The sequence below is a fragment of the Daucus carota genome, chromosome 6, assembly GCF_001625215.2.
Source record: "Daucus carota subsp. sativus chromosome 6, DH1 v3.0, whole genome shotgun sequence".
Taxonomy (NCBI): domain Eukaryota; kingdom Viridiplantae; phylum Streptophyta; class Magnoliopsida; order Apiales; family Apiaceae; genus Daucus; species Daucus carota.
Window position 1 is genome coordinate 40,440,053 of NC_030386.2, and position 19,294 is coordinate 40,459,346.

The 19,294-nt window shown below is 35.6% G+C and overlaps 3 protein-coding genes across 3 annotated transcripts; 2 read left to right on the plus strand and 1 right to left on the minus strand.

The window, feature by feature from the left end:
* Nucleotides 1-710: 710 nt before the first annotated feature.
* LOC108226511 (uncharacterized) lies at nucleotides 711-1,664 on the minus strand. The gene has a single exon (XM_017401474.2). The coding sequence runs from the start codon at nucleotides 1,519-1,521 to the stop codon at nucleotides 928-930; it is 594 nt and encodes a 197-aa protein (XP_017256963.1). The 5' UTR covers nucleotides 1,522-1,664; the 3' UTR covers nucleotides 711-927.
* A 9,286-nt stretch (nucleotides 1,665-10,950) lies between these two features.
* LOC108225284 (myb family transcription factor PHL5) lies at nucleotides 10,951-13,298 on the plus strand. The gene is made up of 7 exons (XM_017400117.2): nucleotides 10,951-11,866; nucleotides 11,951-12,128; nucleotides 12,225-12,301; nucleotides 12,402-12,441; nucleotides 12,573-12,627; nucleotides 12,759-12,828; nucleotides 12,964-13,298. The coding sequence occupies exons 1-7, from the start codon at nucleotides 11,297-11,299 to the stop codon at nucleotides 13,150-13,152; spliced, it is 1,179 nt and encodes a 392-aa protein (XP_017255606.1). The 5' UTR covers nucleotides 10,951-11,296; the 3' UTR covers nucleotides 13,153-13,298.
* Nucleotides 13,299-14,936: 1,638 nt separating this feature from the next.
* LOC108226381 (uncharacterized) lies at nucleotides 14,937-16,346 on the plus strand. The gene is made up of 5 exons (XM_017401322.2): nucleotides 14,937-15,089; nucleotides 15,238-15,277; nucleotides 15,585-15,639; nucleotides 15,751-15,820; nucleotides 15,922-16,346. The coding sequence occupies exons 2-5, from the start codon at nucleotides 15,259-15,261 to the stop codon at nucleotides 16,213-16,215; spliced, it is 438 nt and encodes a 145-aa protein (XP_017256811.1). The 5' UTR covers nucleotides 14,937-15,089; nucleotides 15,238-15,258; the 3' UTR covers nucleotides 16,216-16,346.
* Nucleotides 16,347-19,294: the final 2,948 nt, after the last annotated feature.

Consider the following 19,294-nt stretch of genomic DNA (forward strand, 5'->3'; position numbering starts at 1 on the left):
CTTATGATAAACTCGATTCTTTAATCATGGTATAGGAGATGAAGTAGAGTAGAATGTAAGTCTTGTTTCGCACTGAAATCAGTCATAGTCAGTCAGTACTATTGCTACTGCTACTGCTACTAATGCTACTATGTGTTTCTGGTTAATCCATATAGAGATTGCATATATGTACAATTGTTAGGAATGTATCGATCTTCTGCCATATGTGAGTGTTGAGTGCACAGTCTCTCTCTTATATTTTTTTTTAATTCCAGGTTGATAATTTACCCATCTAATTTCTTGGATTTTGTGGAGTTGTGTATAAAAGATATAAATTTATAGAAAGGTTTAATAAACAACCACATTATATATATTTTGGCAACTTGGCTAGCCGAAAGAAGTAACTATTGGGGCCTATGCTGCAAACAAGCTTTGAACTGAAGCCGTACTAGCAAGTAGTTAGTAAGAGAGAGAGAGCTGAGGAGAAAATTCCAAAGATACTTAACTATCCGAAAAAGAAGGAAGCTGTCATCTTACTCAGTCCAACCTTATGCGGTTGGAGGAGGGACCATCTTGATTCAAATATATAGAGAGTCTAGAACATATTTGCTCAGATCAAGGAAGAACAACAACACTATGCATGCATCCTAAAAAGTAATTAACACACACACATCTGCTGATCTGCACGTACAACTAACTGAAAAATCAAGACTCAGCAGAAGAAGAGAAGCTATGAAGAGTCACCCATAATTTTATCAAATGTAACCATACATATGCGCAACAGAGGAAATGCACAAACTCAACAGCTCACATGATGTACAATTCTCTGTACCAGATGATCGTAAAGTAGAAACAAATAACACCTCTTTAACACCCACTATCCCCAACCCACTATTGTAACAAGAACATAAAAGAATTAAAAGATTAGAGAAAGGTCCTCACTCCTCCTCACACACTTCTAGCCATCATTTCTTGAAACATCCTGTACGATTCTTGCTTCTCCAACTTAAACTTCTCATGGCAATTTGCGATGAACATATCAGCAAGCTTATCAATCTCATTCATATCATCACTCTTTTTTGACTCCTCGTTAACTTTCTTTTCAAGCCAATGGAGGTACCCTGAAAGCTGAGACTCTTCCATTTCGTCACATCCTGGCGAGATGATAGAGTTCCACGTAGCATCATAATAGGAGTGGCTCATAGGTAACTCGTTCTCTTGTGGTGATGCCACTGGCAACACATGAGAAGAGCACCAGTTGTAATGCATTCTAAACGAACCAAAAAATATTTTGTTCCTGTTCTTGTGCTTTTTCGCGGTAAACTCTGTCAGGCGTAGCAGTTGAATATCTTTGAGAACCCTAATGAGGATGGCTTTGGCTTTGGTCAGACCCCGAACGATTCTGCAAATGTGTGATAATATGAATGTCTGAGCTAGAGTTTTCAACTTTGTGGAGTTTATGGTGGTGCTAGTAGAAAAAGATGGAGATTTTACATGGAAGGAGTGGGCTGGTTTTAGTTTTAGATGATGAGGGCTAGCCATTTCTTGTGAGAGGTAAAATGTGTATAGTTCAAATGGATTTATAAAGACTCATGTTCAACCAGATTGTTAATGGAGGTTAGGTAAGTTGAATAAAGTGTAAACAACTTTGCAGATTATAAATCAAGTTGGAAGACCTGCTTTGTTTTTCGAGGGTTTAAATCACCAGGGATTTACACATGACTTGTTTGATTAATACAGGACCACTTCAAATGGGTAATATCAGGCCCCATAGATATTATACTAAAGTATTCAATTGTCACTTTTATCTAATTACAGATTTAAAGTAAGGACTTTAAGAAATTGTGTTCACCTCTTACACCTATTTATTTTCCCAATTTTTTATTATCAAATTTCAGTTTTTTAAATGAGCTGTAAATTGGCTGAATGGAGGAAGTGTAACTCAAGCTGAAGTCCCGGATTAACCGGAATTTTGGATGAGTTTATTTAATTTTAGTTCTTGAAAGTCAGTACGATTTACTTTTTTAAGTTTAGACCATATTTTGTCCTTGAAAATCAGCAGAATTTCAAATTTGAGCCGGTTGATCTCGAATATTCAGTGAAAAATTATTGCTTATATTTTGAGCCTGAGATATTTTTGATGTCTAGTCCCGCCACGTGTGAAATGTCTAATATGCCCGCAGATACAAAATACGAGTGAACAAAAACAAAACAAACTTGCATGCATAAGAATATTTGCAGATAAAGACTTAAGTTACAATCAACCTCGTTCTTGCCCGCGTCTCTAAATTTTGTTCAATCACGTGTTTGAGTGGTATCGGACCTATCTCAATCCGAAACCACCTTATTCGATTAGCTCCTGTTTCATTCCAACCAACCGATAAAAACGGGATCTACAGATAAACACGCCCAACCTCGAATTCTTATGTTTATTTGAAATTTGATCAAGTTTATTTTGAAAGTGTGACAATCTCGAAAAACTCGAAATAGGAAAAAAGCGTTGGTGGAGACAATGTGGTCCATGACAGACTGAGGCAGAAAACTAATGTTGCTTCGTAGGCGACTGCTGCCCAAATCTCACGGGGGATTTATTACTTACTTACTATTAGAATCCAATCTCATCTGCCCATTTACAAGAGTTAAACATGGCCGATTCCTCGCCCAGATGATAACCCCAATGATATTTATTTAAGATGACACGTTAATAATTCAAAGACATAAAACCCCACATTTTCTTTTTTGCCTAGAAAACATCAATGTGTCAATGACATCACTTGTCATTCCCCCATTTTTAATCCACTTCATGATTTTCAGGTCATTATCTTATTTGTTTTCTTCTTCTTGGACTCGCATGGTTGCTGTTTTCTTTCCCTTTGCCCGTTTGCCGTGGCCGTCGCACATGTTTAATTGGACACGAGTAGTTTTAAGTTCTGGCCGTGGTGAGAATTGAGAATCGTACATGGATTTTTTGACACGTATTTTTTTACGGGACAATCATAATGTTTATTAACAAGTAATTTTAAGTTCCAACAATAATGAGAATCGAGAGTTCCGCATTAAAAGGACTTACTCTGTATATCTTGCTTATGTGAACATCGAGTGCACGAAATCAAGATAATGTGAGTGATTAACGATGAGTGAAAATTAATATAGTGAAATTCTAGTTGGTATGAAAAGATACATTGAAGATGAGATAGTAAAAGATTAGGAATATATTCATCACACTTTTCTTTTTCATATTCCCTCTAATCATTTGTCACCATCACCAAAAGTCCTATGTAAACATTTCAGCTTTTCTAGGTTTTCGAAAATTTTGAATTTCTAGGCTACTTGGGCTGCTTCTCTAGCTCTTTATGTGTAGAGAAAAAAGAATGAAGCTTATTGCAGTTGCCTAGTACTAGATTGGAGTCTTGAACACACTTGAGTAACGAGCTAATTTAGATGTAGTACGCAATCAGACTCCACACTCAATACATTTTCTAAATTTCGCAACAAACTTTACCAATTACAGACGAAATTTGTATTTTTATTCGAAGATCTGACATATAGCAATAACACACTGTGTTCACCTTCCAATTTTTATTTTATTTTTTTAAGCGAAGCCTGTTCATGGTAAATGCGTTGTCTTTTAATGTGTAATGTAACGGCAAGAAAGAATGTCACAGAAATAAATAATGATCTTAGTTGGAATTATGAAAGACATAATGCTCGATTGTCGCCAACTGTAAACAATGGGTGCGTACATGCTTATGATAGATGAGACGGATATCTGTAGGTTTAGGAAAGTGATGACAAAACAAGATGTGAATTCCCTGAGAATCTGTCAGATTCAAGATTCACAGGCTCATCTGCATTAAGTAATGCGAGATGCAGCATACATAACTTGCCGAGTCTGAGACTCAAACATGAATAATGAACTTGTACGCTCACTTAATATTATTACTTAGAAAAGGAAGCTGCGTAATCACTCAATTTTCGGTGACATAGGCATAAACACATTAAGGTACCGTGAAGGAAACTAGGATGACATCCTCACAAACCCCACAAAATTTCATCAAATCATGTCGCAGTTAATGCAAGATGATGCTTAACTAGTTAGTACATTTTTTTATTATTTTTTTGTAGAAATCAGTCGATTGCAGAATGGAACAAGGGTTATGTTACCCCGACACTCGGACATGGGTATTACACACTCCGACATTTATTTTAGGCCAAAAATATATAATATTTTCAAAATATTGCCGAGTCCGGCACGCGGGAACGTATTCATGTTGGACACTTTTAATTGAGTCAGGATAACACAGGATTGAGGAACGGATCAAAGTAAAACCTTTTAAATGTGTCCTGATTATACGGTACTTCATTGCATTTGCATATATGTCAAGTTAATTCAGCCAAGCGCGAGATAAGTGAAGGTCTGATACTATGCCTACAACTCTGTAACAGATCCTAACAGCTAAGCATCTCCAGTAACAGAACTCAACCTAGTGTATCCAGTAACTTACCCAAGTTAACTACGATAAGTATCAAATAACTGAACTACCTGATATGCAGGAATAGATTAGTTTTGTATCAGCTTGTAAATGTTATCCTGTACCAACTATATATACCTTGTACACACAACAATATTATCATTTAATACATCATAAACTTCACCAAACTCGTAGATCTTTTATGGTATCAGAGCCTGTCTTCTGCTTCACGGCAATCGATCCTTAATCGTCTTGAATCATGTCTCCATCTAAACTTACCATCACCTCTGAAACAGAAATCATTCAGGTTAATGCACCAACGCATTTTCCTACGAAACTTACACAATCAAACTTTCCAGTTTGGAAAACACAAGTTTATTCAACTCTCACTGGTTTGGGATTACTCAGTTATATTGATGGAAACATCATCATCCCTGATCAACTAAAAGATTCAAAGCCAAATCCAGCTTTCGTCATTTGGAATAGGCAAGACAAAATCATTCTCAGTGCTATGTTAGGAAGTTGTCATGAAAACATTCAACCTCTTATCTCAACTGCCACTTCGGCAACAGATATGTGGAATCGGTTGGTGACTCTCTATGCAAATAGATCTCGCTCTCGTATTATGTCTCTTAAAAGTCGTCTTATGAATAACCCCTGCAACACGCGTTCAATGGGTGAATATCTTGAAGACATTCGAAGCACAGCCGATGATTTGGCCATTGTAGGTCATCCTGTATGCGAAGATGATTTAATTCTTCTCACCCTGGCAGGTCTTGGAGATGAATATAAGGATATTCGGGCTGCAATAAAGGTGCGAGACTCTCCGATGACTTTCGACGAACTACATGAACAACTAATAGATCATGAGCGTGCACTCAAGTCAAAGACACCGGAGCCTGTAGTTGCCACAGCAAACTACACGCACAAGCCAACTCAGACATACCGCAACATGGGACAGTCACATAACAAAGGTCGTGGCACTTTTCAAAACTCAACATTTGGTCGGTATCCTTCACAGATGCTAAACTCTACTCCTACACGTGCTCAGTGGCCAAATCAGCCCCAAAACAGGGGTCCGCGATCCAACAACTATTGCCAATTCTGTCAAAGACCCGGTCATACCACAAAGGTGTGTCGACAATTAGCACGATTTCTGAAAGACAATGACATCACTCCACCTGCAATGACTACAACCGGTCCAGGATCAACACCAACAGCGAATGTCACCTCAATTACCAATGCACAGCCTCAACAGTGGATGTTCGACACTGGAGCCTCTCATCACGTCACAAATGATCCCAGCGCATTTACCACTTACTCTGACTATGGCGGACCTGAGGAAATACTGCTTGGAAATGGCACAGGTTTGCATATTACACACACTGGCACATCAGAATTGCCCTCCTCTGGGAAAGCCTTTACATTATCTAATGTCCTTTGTGTTCCATCTTTAAATCAGAAACTGATCTCTGTTGCTAAATTTTGTCAAAATAACCAAGTTTCCGTGGAATTCTTTCCTTTTCAGTTTCTGGTCAAGGATCTCACTACGGGGACGGTTCTACTTCGAGGGGAGAACAAAAATGATCTATACTACGCACCACATCCTAGCACACTAGCACAAATAAATCTTACTCAGCAGCATTCAAAAATCGAGTCATGGCATCATCGGTTAGGACATCCAGCTATTAAAGTTCTTCAGTTTGCTCTGAATTCCAACAAATTAGTTCAGAATTTTCCAGCAAATTTTCATTTTAATTGTAATTCCTGCTCATGTAATAAGAGTCACAAATTGCCTTTTGGTTGTTCATCTATGAAAAGTTCAAAACCTTTGGAATTACTATACTATGATGTTTGGGGTCCAACGACTACCTCTGTTGATGGCTTTCGATACTATGTCATTTTTGTGGATCACTTTACTCGTTATATTTGGTTTTATCCACTTAAACAAAAATCCGATGTGAAGCATGTTTTTGGGCAATTTAAAACAATTGTAGAAAAGTTCTTTCAACTCCCAATTGTTTCTGTGTACTCTGACAATGGTGGTGAGTACGTTGCTTTAAAATCACTATTTTTGTCATTTGGAATATCTCATTTCACAACCCCGCCCCACACTCCTGAACATAATGGTCTGGCCGAACGTAGGCATGGCCACATTGTTGAAACAGGTCTCACTTTACTACATCATGCGTCACTTCCCTTAAAGTACTGGTCTTATGCATTTGCTACTGCTATATATTTAATTAACAGGCTGCCGTCCAAAATTTTGAACCTTGATACACCTTATGAACTCCTATTCAAAGATAAGGCAAATTATCACAGGCTCAAAGTTTTCGGATGCCTCTGCTATCCATGGATTAAGCCTTATACTACAGCCAAATTAAATTCATCCTCCATTCCTTGTGTTTTCCTGGGTTACTCCAGTTCACAGTCAGCATATAAGTGTCTAGATGTGTCTACAAATCGTATATATATTTCTAGACATGTGCGTTTTATAGAGGATCAGTTCCCGTTCAAGGCTTCAAAGACATCTCCCCCTCAACCGTCCGTAAGTGCAGATTCAAGGCCAGGTATGCCCTGTAATTCCACATTCAATTCTGATTATAACTTATATCCACATATGTTTAGTCCCTCCACCCCTTATCCTCCCTCTTTGCCCACTCACACCACTACCAACCAGTCAGATACTTCATCACCCCCTCTCTCCCCGGATACTACTCGCCCGCACCCTTCACCTGTGCCCGATAATGACCAAAATCACATTGACCATGCTCAGACACCCACCTCATCACCTTTAAACACCTCCACCACCCACAACAATGGAACCCCGTCTCTCACTTCACTCCCTCCTCGACAACGACGTCGCAATCCGAAGTACTACAACAGCTCTTTGGTTAACCACACCACCACCCATCCGATGCCACCGTCCATTGAACCTTCTTCTGCCACTCAAGCCCTTAAGGATCCTAAATGGCGCAATGCAATGGCGTCAGAATTTGATGCTCTTCTTCGGAATGGTACTTGGGACTTGGTTCCTAGAACATCTCAACATGTCATATCTTGCAGGTGGATTTTTCGTGTCAAACGGAACCCTGACGGTTCCATCAATAAATATAAAGCTCGCCTTGTTGCAAAAGGATTTCAACAACGTCCTGGTGTTGATTTTTCAGAGACTTTTAGTCCAGTTACAAAGCCAGTTACAATTCGGATAGTCTTAAGCCTTGCACTGACCCGAGGGTGGCCATTGAGACAGTTGGATATTAACAACGCCTTTCTAAATGGTACTCTAGAAGAAGAAGTTTACATGCTTCAACCACCTGGCTTCACTCACCCTTCTCATCCAGATTACATTTGTCGGCTACGCAAGACCATTTATGGCTTGCGGCAAGCACCACGTGACTGGTACAGAGCACTCAAGAAGTTCTTAATTCACTTTGGCTTCAAAAATTCTCTTGCAGATACCTCACTTTTCATTTACAATAAAGCTGGCAAGATTCTGATATTCTTGGTTTACGTCGATGACATAGTGCTTACAGGGAATTGTTCATCACTTCTTAATGAATTTGTCGAGGAGCTCGACAAAACTTTCGCCCTCAAAGATCTTGGCGACTTAAATCATTTTCTTGGCGTGGAGGTCATTCATACCACATCTGGTCTTTTCTTGTCTCAAGCGAAACACGTTTCTGATCTTCTCTCAAAATACAAGATGGATGGTGCGAAAGACACTACTACACCTATGTGTTCGACAACTTCCCTCAGTCTCAATGATGGCAGTCGGAAAATTAATCCCACACCTTATCGGCAACTTGTTGGCGCACTTCAATATTTGTGTATCTCCCGTCCAGACATAAGTTACGCTGTTAATAAGTTATCCCAGTATATGCATGCTCCATCTGAGCAACACTGGACTGCTCTCAAACGGGTCTTACGGTATCTCAAAGGGACAATCTATCATGGCTTATTCTTGCAAAAAAATTCAAGATTTGATATATCTGCATTTAGTGATTCAGATTGGGGTGGTGACCGTGACACTGGATGCTCTACCACTGATACATTATTTACTTAGGATCTAATCCTATTTCTTGGAGATGTTCTAAACCGAAGTCTGTTTCACGCTCTTCATCAGAAGCGGAATATAAGGCTGTAGCAAATACAGCTGCTGAAGTGTCTTGGATCAAGAATCTGTTACATGAACTTCAACTCCCTGTTTCTTCGACGCCAATAATCTACTGTGATAACACGGGGGCGCAATATCTCAGCTCTAACCCAGTTTTCCACTCTAGAATGAAACACATATCCTTAGATTTTCATTTTGTTCGAGAAATGGTAGATGCTGGCATGCTCAAGGTTTGTCATGTTCACACCAAGGATCAGTGGGCTGATGTGCTAACCAAACCTCTATCTCGTCAAAGTTTTCTCCATATCCGTTCCAAGCTGGGAGTTGCCGACGGCTCCTCCATCTTGCGGGGGCGTAACAGATCCTAACAGCTAAGCATCTCCAGTAACAGAACTCAACCTAGTGTATCCAGTAACTTACCCAAGTTAACTACGATAAGTATCAAATAACTGAACTACCTGATATGCAGGAATAGATTAGTTTTGTATCAGCTTGTAAATGTTATCCTGTACCAACTATATATACCTTGTACACACAACAATATTTTTTACTCTGATCATATATACTTCACCTTTAATTGTCCCAGTATATGGATTATTGGATATGACTGAACCCGAAAACCAGAATCCCAGTCCCAGTTTTAACATGTAGCGCATAAGCTTTTTAGTCCCAGAAGAATGTTTGAGCAGCCAAGTTCCGGAAGATTCAGCATCCTCCTCATTCTCATTACTTACATCCTAAGATATCAGAAAATCACTTCATTTCGATATCTTCATAGGCACGACCTTTAAAAATTAAACTAATATGTTCTTTGGAAGGTCTCAAGGGGCAGATTGTCCAGCTACGTCCACATTGCATTATTATTATTATTATCATCACCAATCCCATTCATACCTACACACATTCTAAAATATTGCACGCGATGAGCAACCATGTCGCCAGTTGTATTGGAGTGGTCTAGCCGATACTCTTTTCTCCGCGTACGACGATGATAACTAAATTTTGCAACTATTTCATATTTTTATCACCCCATAGTTGTTCTTTTATCATTTATCCCAATAATTCAACTACTAATATATTTTTTTGATATTTTTAGGTATCTAAGAAATAGCAGTTGTGAGCATCCGAAGACAAGTTCAACAGAAAGGAGGAATATCAGATGAGATCACATGTACCTGTAAGCATGATCCACACCCGTTTTCCAACACACGTGTACATGTGACTATGCGGGTATCACAATTTTAAGCACCAAGAACAAATTTTATCAGCGGAAATAGTTGTTAGAACACTTTTTTAATTAACATTAAAAATTAGGAAAACATATACAAAATAATTATTCTATACTTGTTAACAGAATAACTGTGATCACTCTTCTGAACTCAATACGTATTTCCATACAAAATACGTGCTATTTCTTAGACTAGAAAAGTTTTAGATTAAGTAAAGCATATTATATTTGTCCTTGATCGTCTACTGATTTCCCCATTTCCGTGATATTGGTTTTTTGAACTCATCATTGTTTGTCACTGAAGCCAAATGTCTCTCTCGCTCACTATATGGGATGATGTCGAGGGCGCCAACATAGGTACATTTCCTTTGATGATTCATTTTTAATTAGCACAGGAGTAGAATTTTACATGTTTGCTCACATGATCCGCAAATTGTATGTACTGGTATATGTCAACTATGGCTGCTACCATTTGGGTTCTTTTTCCACGTTTTGGAATCGTAACAAAGAAACTTTGAAATATATTTTGAAGGCACAGAAACTAAAATTCCAGTGATCAAATAGAAATGACTTTCACCGCATCACCAATCAATCAGAACCGGCATTTTGAAATAGTCGGACAAATATATATAATATTAACTTTTGAAAGTCTGTGAGGACTTAGATTAAACTTCCTACTAAAATTTTATCACAAAATCCTATTGATTTTGATTTTTGAAGTTCAATCGGAGTTGTTTGTAATCTAGGCCCCCTATGGTTCCTCCAATCAATTAATGAGAATAGTTCTAAATGGGTTGGATTTGTGAATATATGCCACTTTATTTTACTCAATATAATCCGGCTCATATTCTGAAAAAAAACTAATGTTAAACACAACAGAAGAATTATAAGAAAAAAGAAAAGAACAAATTAGGAATCAAAAAGAAAAAAGACAAGAAAAGCAGAACACTAGGAATCCCATTATAGCTGCCCATATTCCTTTTTTGTTATTAAATTCTTCTGGTTTCTTTATTATTCAAGTTCTGTTCTCATTGGAGATCCTGGTGGCACCATTTGGTTGGTCATGCACTATTATAATGCAAATGAATATTTAAATTAAGCAATAGTAATTATCATGGACAAATTTGTTTTTACACTGGGTTATCAGGCTATGTAATTGTCAAAAGCTGAGCTGTTCATTCATATCCATACAAAGGAATCAAATGAATGCCTCTCTGCAGTGCAAAATATTGACATATTCTTGGGTATTATATATTGAGTTCTGTAGCATATTGTGCTATTATATATCACAAAGAATCAAGAATGCACTAGTCACTATTGTCCAACAGTGCTCTGCAGTTTTATCCTTCTTATCTGCATCTTCAATTTTCTGTGCTGATTGTGTTTTCGTAGATTGTGGTCAAGTAAATATCGAAGAAATTCTATAAATGTTTGTTCAGCTAGGCTATTGTTAGCCGAGGGAGCAGATAACCGATAGCAACTCATTTGATCTTTTGGAAAATGAAGTTCCAGAAGGTTTGTTTTCAGGAAAGGATCCAACAAAATCACGGGCTGGTAGATGGTTTTCATTTCGATCATGCAAAACATTTTTCGCAACTGAATGGTGTTCAGACTGGAATTTTCGTAGGAGGGTCACAGAATATAGATGATCATGCTAATGTAGCAAGCACCATAATTAGTCATATTGGTTCTCCAGGTTCTGCCTTCTTTGCTACTGAAAGATACATGGGGTTGCCTTATTATGATTATCAAGATAATAATCCTGATTTAGGCCCTGAAATTCCAAAGAATTTTGATGATCAAATACCCCGTTTTCAGCAATCTGTTGGTGAAAATTTGTATGTCGATCAATCATCAGTAGAGCAAGTCAAGACAGGCTTTGCATCTTCTGAGTCAACTGCAAAACCAGTCTCTTGCCCTGATGATCAATATCACAATACTGTTTCTGAGAAATCTTATTCGGAGAGAGACCGGATTATGCAGCTTAAGCGGAAGTTGTTTGAAGATAACTATGATCCTCCAGATAAGAGGCAAGCATCTCTTACTTGTGACGGAGATAGTAGTATTTCTGTAAGTACTTTTTTGTTGTATGTGCTTATTACTGGTTCTTTCTTATCTGAATAACTAAGATTAAGGTTACCGATCATTTTACAGCTCTCAAACAATTCATATGGATATCAACTTACAAATATGGGGCAATCTACAGGAGCTAATGGTAATGCTGTGGTTCCTTCTGGTTCAGCTACAATATCATGTAAAACGCGCATAAGGTGGAGTCAAGATCTCCATGATCGGTTTGTTGAGTGCGTAAATCGTCTTGGTGGATCTGAAAGTATGAATTTTTTTAAGCTAACAGAGTCATTTTAATCAATTTATGGAAAAAGGTATGATGCTTATTGGCTGCTTGTTTATATATATATATTATCAGAGGCAACACCAAAGGCAATACTAAGGTTGATGGAGTCTGATGTATTAACCATCTATCATGTAAAAAGTCATCTGCAGGTTCTAACTATCTTTATAACTTTGTTGTTAAGCCATGTTTTAGGTCACCTATGTCCATGTCTGATATATTTCGGTGACCATGACTAATGTTCTTTTGCAGAAATATCGAATTGCTAAGTATATGCCAGATTCTGCAGAAGGTGATCTTAACGACTTAGTTTATTTCTAGCATCTTGAAAATATCTACGATGAACAGTTTAACAGCACACGAGAGGTAAGACGAACTTTAGGTGGTCAAGCTCCACAGATTAATTTTGTTTATTTGTTGCAGGAAAATCTGAGAAACAGACAGGCATGAGTGACACAGAACAGATAGGAACTAAGACGTAAAAGCTTTTGATTCTTTACTTAATTGTCAAATAGGAAATTTTCCTCTGAATTTGAGTTTAAGAGCTCTGTGGTTCGCAATTGATTTCATTTCAGTCAATTTTTACATCAATCACTATTTGCAATGCAGTGGCATGTATTTGAAGGAAGCGCTACAAATGCAACTAGATGTTCAAAAGCGTCTTCATGAGCAATTAGAGGTAGAAATTTAACGAAAGCACTTCTGAGTAAAATTCTATTAAGGATAAATATTAAATGGAATATTGCAAGTAACTTCCCATCTCTGTCGAATAAAGACTTGGCTGATATGAATATGCATTTTTGTTGTCAAATAGATCCAAAGACATCTGCAATTGAGAATAGAAGAACAAGGTAAACAGCTGAAAGAAATGTTTGATCTGCAACAACAAAAAACCACAGGTGTTATTGAATCTCAGAAGTCATCAACTGAAACATCACCACGTGACGAGCCATTGATTACGAAAATTGATGGAAATCTGCAGTGCCCCGTGGAGATTGATTAAACACACAATAATTTTGCTTCATGCTGCATTTTAAGTTTACTGGTATTCTGAAAAAATGAGCTCATTTCTGTTAATTTGAATTCGGATTGGAGAAAAAACTTCTTTATAGTTTAAAACAAATATATTTACTTTGTCTTCTGTAAAAATAGAGTTAAAGTATTTAGCAAAAAAATAAGTCCATTCCTACACATTAAAATCTTCAAAAATTGTTAGATGCTGATGTGAGGTCTACAAATATTGTCTTTGGACTTGAAACTAAACTAGTTGAAGAAATGCTCATTTAACCTTTTATTTTCTTCAAAAACATGGAAGAACAAGGACTAGAGGAGTAGTGCTGTATCAGACGATAGAAATTTGTAATATAAACATGGCAAAAGAAAGTTCAAAATGATTTGAACAATAGGATCCTGCGGACCTGACTTTGTCTTGTTACAGATAATGTTCTGAAATGTATGTGTGTGCATATAGTGGGGAGAAAGATATTGATATCAGGGCGATGAATAAGTGCATTATAATAACTTTTTAGGGGAAATGAGAGTAAAAAAACTTGGAATAAGAACAATCAGAAAAAATAGAATTTCATGTATCTGCACCAAGAACCAACTCCTGACCGAATGTAGAATTATCGAATTCTAGAAGGGAGGTCTGTTCCCACCCTCAACTCCACGCAAACTCTGCCACCACAGAGCAATAGAAATGCACATGTTTGTATTCATTTTGTCGCGTGTATGATGTACGGGAGTGGTTCTACTCTTTTTTGAGTGTAAAATCATATTCTTCTGGCGATAACCCCACCACGAGGAGGTCTTCGAGGGCTTGCCTCTCTTGGATATATTCTACCTGTCTTCTATCTATCTATTTCTGTAACATTGATTAGAATGTTTGCACTCTTTGGTTGGAGGTATATGAGAGGATCAGCCCCTAAATAAACATTATATTATAAATATGATCTATTTTATAATTTACTTAATGGAGTGTAGCTTCTGTTTTATCATAAAATCTCTTGGTATGGAGAAAATGATTGAAGGACACAAACTAAAAACAATAAGTAAAGCTGTCAAACAAAGTCAAGTAAAATATTGGTATTGAGATTCAGATTTATAAAAGGACAGAAGCAATCACCTCAATATATTACTATTCAAATATTATATCTGATTGAGGTTTCAAGAACAGTTCAGGGTTGAAAATGAACTTTAGACGTTAAGACTTGATTCAGATATGATTCTAATATTAATGAAAGATACTTAGTTTTAGTTTGGTTCACCTAAAAAATATAATGTCTCTAGGCTTAAAGTCAAGTTGGCAAGATGATCATTTTTTCTGCTTTTTCTTATCCTTCAAAACCTATTTTTGTAGATTTTACTGGCACAGAATGAATAAGTCAGAGCAGGAACCAAAGCAATAATGTTTTCTAGAAGAGAAGCCCTCCTTGTAGTGTACTCAATTTTGCTTAGCACTCAATAAGTCTGCATACCTTGGATAGGATGGAAACGGTTCATCTTTTCAGGCTGGTATTTTACTACTCCATAGTTCAAACATTTTTTCAAGCTGAGTATAATTTGCTTGATCTGCTTTATCATAACAAATAAAATGATCAGACGACCCAGACTAAAATTAAAAGAGACGAACAATATTATTTAAAATATGGTGTTATGATTCAACTTTATTAAAGGACAATAGGAAACTTTGGGATTCTTGCCTAACAGGACCAGTCAATTTATCATCGGTTTTTCCTATGCTTGTGGTCCTAGTATTCTACACCATATATTTGTTTAACCTGATCAGATTGGCTACTATTCTTTATTGTAAATTTAATTCTTTATTTGGGTGATTTGAGGTTTTTGACAATCATCAATTTTACATAATCAAGTAGGGAGGATTTATGCCTAACAGATAGTACACTTTAAATCCGCTTCTTCATTTTTCAACCTGAGATGGTAGGTAGATTCATAGTTAGTTTGTGGTCTTTGTTCTCCACTTATACTCGAACCTTATTCAGAGAAATGAGTCGTTTTAGCCTTATATGATCTTTGTCACCTCCACATTTTAAATGACTGATGTTATTATTGTTGCTATATTTTACAGGAACATTAGATTGCAATCCCCATGCTGGACTCTGCAGAAGGTAAACTTATACTACACAGTATCCCTTTTTTTAAAAATTTCTTATCTTATCATCAGAAAACGATCTAATTAATAACACATTTGATTTCAGCAAAGCTGTTCGTATTTTGTGTATGTTACTTTATCTAATTGATCTTTCATGAACACTCATTATAGCATAGCTTGACTTAAATTCAACTAAAAACAATAGGAGTACCCAAGTTGAGGTCTGCTTTTGCTTATAGGTGAAAGAGGGCGCTGAATTTAAATTTTGTAGTACTCGAAGGTTGGTTAATGTGTTTCTAATGCATGTCGGCATCCTGCTTTAGGAAAACCTGATAAACAGACTGGCGAGAGTGATGTAGAACAGTTTGCAACTGAGAGGTAAAGCTTTCGATGTTTTACTTGATAAGAGTAGGAACCAAATTAACATGATATGATTGTTCTTTGGAAGTGTATTCGATTAACTTGCCTAGGTAAATATCCATAATGCAGTTGTAAGTGCTTGGAAGAAGCCCATCATATGCTGCTAGACACCGACAGGCGTCTCCAGGCACAATTACAGGTAGATATTGAGCATGTGTAGTTTCGATAAAGATTAGGCCCCTTACCAGCAGCTCTTATGTATCAACCCTAATATCTATCTTTCTTGTTCAAATGGCTTAGCATTGCAACTGTAACAAGTACGCTGTTGTTCACACGTCGTGGACTGATACAAATGGTGGTCGTAGATTTGCTCATTGCCCTGATTTTGAATGTGACTATTTTCGGTGGGTAGATGCCCCTCTTTGTACACGCGCGAGGATCATCATTCCTGGGCTTACACGAAGGATTGACATGCTTGAAGGTGAAATGAGGACATTGGAAGCCATTAATAACAAAGTGGAGAAGATGAACACTTGGAGCTTATATTTCTTGCTGATTTTAACTAGTTGGATCATGATTTCCTGCTGGTTTTAGCTATTGTGCTATAAGCATATCGTTCATGATTGATATTTTAATGTAAAGTAATGAAAATCTGCAGCTTCCTTTCGGAATTGAGCATACATGCATATTTTTGCTTGTTGCGTTAAAATTTTAGCGCGGAATCATCTGGCTATTTAATTTAAAGAACTAGACGATTCAGCCATACAAATCATCGGCTTACTCCAATACTCCTCCTGCCCCTGGAATCCATCAGCGTTCTTATCTAGTAGGCTTAATGCCAAGTTTGTGACCAGAATCATTCCTGTCGCAGTGAATCACCATTGATAACAAAGGTTGAGGATTACACATAGCTCCAAATATTTGTGTAATAGAGTCAGAGAGAACAAATTGTACATGACGACAATCATGCAAAGCTGATCTAATACCATCACTTGTTCAAAGTTTGCAAGTTTTTAGAAGATACGTTAAAATGTACTAATATTAGTAGAACATTAGAGCATCTCCAATGTGAGGTGCCAACCAAAGTTGCTAAACATGCTTATTCATCAAAAATATCAATATTTTATTTTCTCTTTCTTTTAAGTTATTTTTGGCACCCCTCTTATCAATATTCACTCCAATGGTTGGCACTTGAAGTTGTCAAAAATACTATAATTTTGTTTATCTAAAATTAGATAGAATATTATAGGCTTTCATGACAATAAATGAATTTTTCCCATTTTGGGAGGGTGCCAAAGGGTGCCAAAAATTGGCAACTTTGCTTGGCACCCCTATCACTCCAATGGGTAGCCAAAAAGATTGTTATGCCATGTCATGCCACATGACATTTTAGCACCTCTCTTGGCACCCCCATTGGAGATGCTCTTATAAGTTCTAGATTGTAATATGTCACGCATTATTGTTGCCCAATAACATGGGCTTACTTCAACCTTAATACATGTCTATCCACAATTCCATACTATTAACTATACTAGCATCTCAAATGGAATTAAGATCTTATTATTTTATCAAACAGACATTTTTAATTTTGTCAGCATGTTAAGTTGTTTTTCAGTATATACACACGTGTGTGTGCAGTGTCGGGTGTTTCACCGCTGTCCATATGGAGTACCGACAACAACAAAAACTTAAGTTACAAGTACATATGGAAATAACTCTGAGGGCATATTCGTCCGAATTTGGGGTGGTTTTGGCATAATTTTTTTAGAAAGTCCAAATTTAGGTCTGTGAATTTTGTCGTCAAAATTCAGGCAGCCACTGTTCGCCCTCCTAGATCTTTTTAATAATAAAAATTAACTCTTTTTATTTTTTTGTTTGATTAATTAATTAATTAATTATGTGTTAATATAATTACTAAATACTTATTAATTATATTTAATATCTTTTTACTTATTTATATAATTATATATATATATATATATTAATTGTGGAATATAATAAGGTTAAACTCTCGAAAAATATTAAATTCAAATTTATAATATATTAATATAGAATAAAGATTACACTTGATGGAACTTAACTACAAATACAACTTACACAAAAATATAATATAAACAAAACTTTGAAAACATAAAATGCTCGATTTCAATAATTTCTTAGATGATATCGAAAACTAAAACCCATACTACACTATCTCATAAGATGCAGTAATTTAGCATTTGTAGGAATAATATATTAATTCGGAGTAATATTGAATCTTCATAATTTTTATTTTAGTTAATTAAGTAAAATATTAAAAAAAAAATTATTTAAATTTAATGTTTTTCTAATTTAATGAATTTATGAAGTTTAATATAATATAAAATAGTTAAAAGGATTTGGATCAAAATTTTGGTCAAATTATTAAAATAAAAAGATGACTTCAGACTAAATTTGGACCGTTATAATCAAAAAATAGTTCGAACGAATATATATTCGAGATGAGAAAATCCAATCTGGTATCCTGGACAGGTTATGAAGTAGCGCTCACTATCATCTTCTACTCCTACTTAAAATAATTAATTTCTGTAAATTTTAGCAATTCTCTATCAACTTTATAATGACTTATATACTAATTATAATCTTCCTCTTAATTTATATAAATTATTCATATATAGATTAATATGTACAAAATATTATATAAAATTGCTCCATTTCATATCATAAAACACAGGTTAATGATAAATCTCTAATTAATCACCTCTCAGAATGATATATTAAAATCGAAAAAAATTATTAATTTGTGGAGGTTACTGTGCAAGAGAAAATTCAACAAAAAGAACTATAAAAACTTTTTTAAATCATATGACAACATTTATGTACAGTACCAATTTTAAAATCAAAATAACATATTTTTTGAATGCATGAAATTTTGTTATAAATATGATTTGAAAATATCACAAATAAATTAAAAAAATAACTCAAATGATAGTATGGTAAGGAAATTATCCGGTAAGGAAAAAAATATAGGTACTGAGAATTATTTCTCATATTCACAAAGTATAAATAATATAGATGATAAATATATTATTTTATATGAAAGTGAGATCGATACTTAATAATAAATTTTTCTAAAATATAATTAATTATCATAACAGGAGGTGTTAGATTTAATACCTACCCCGACTTAGAATAAGGAGTTTTTATTAATTTAAAAAATATTTATTTAAAAGATTTTCATCGCGTCTCAAATTAAAAGAGTTGATTAATTTTGAACAAATAGTTATATGAATTATAATTTATTAATAATAAGTAAAATTTTAAAAATATACGGCTGAACTATAATTTATGTGAATAATATAATATTTTTGAAGAAATGTGATCAATATGTTTGAAACATGGGTAAAAATCAGTAAATTAATCTCATTTAAAATGAAGGAATGTATATTAAAATAAAAGTGTAATTTGGAATTGCCTGACAAAAATAAAATTAATCTGGGATTGAAACAATGAATTGAACCGCGTCAAAACCGAAAATAGTGAATTTCACGTTTCTGCAATTGGTAAAGTGGACCTGCTGTAATTTTTGCATTTTTAAACATAGGTGTAACATTTTTCTCATCCACCTTAATTTAAGCACATTAATAAATATACTAATAATAATTAATGATATCATATAGAGTGTAATTATCCC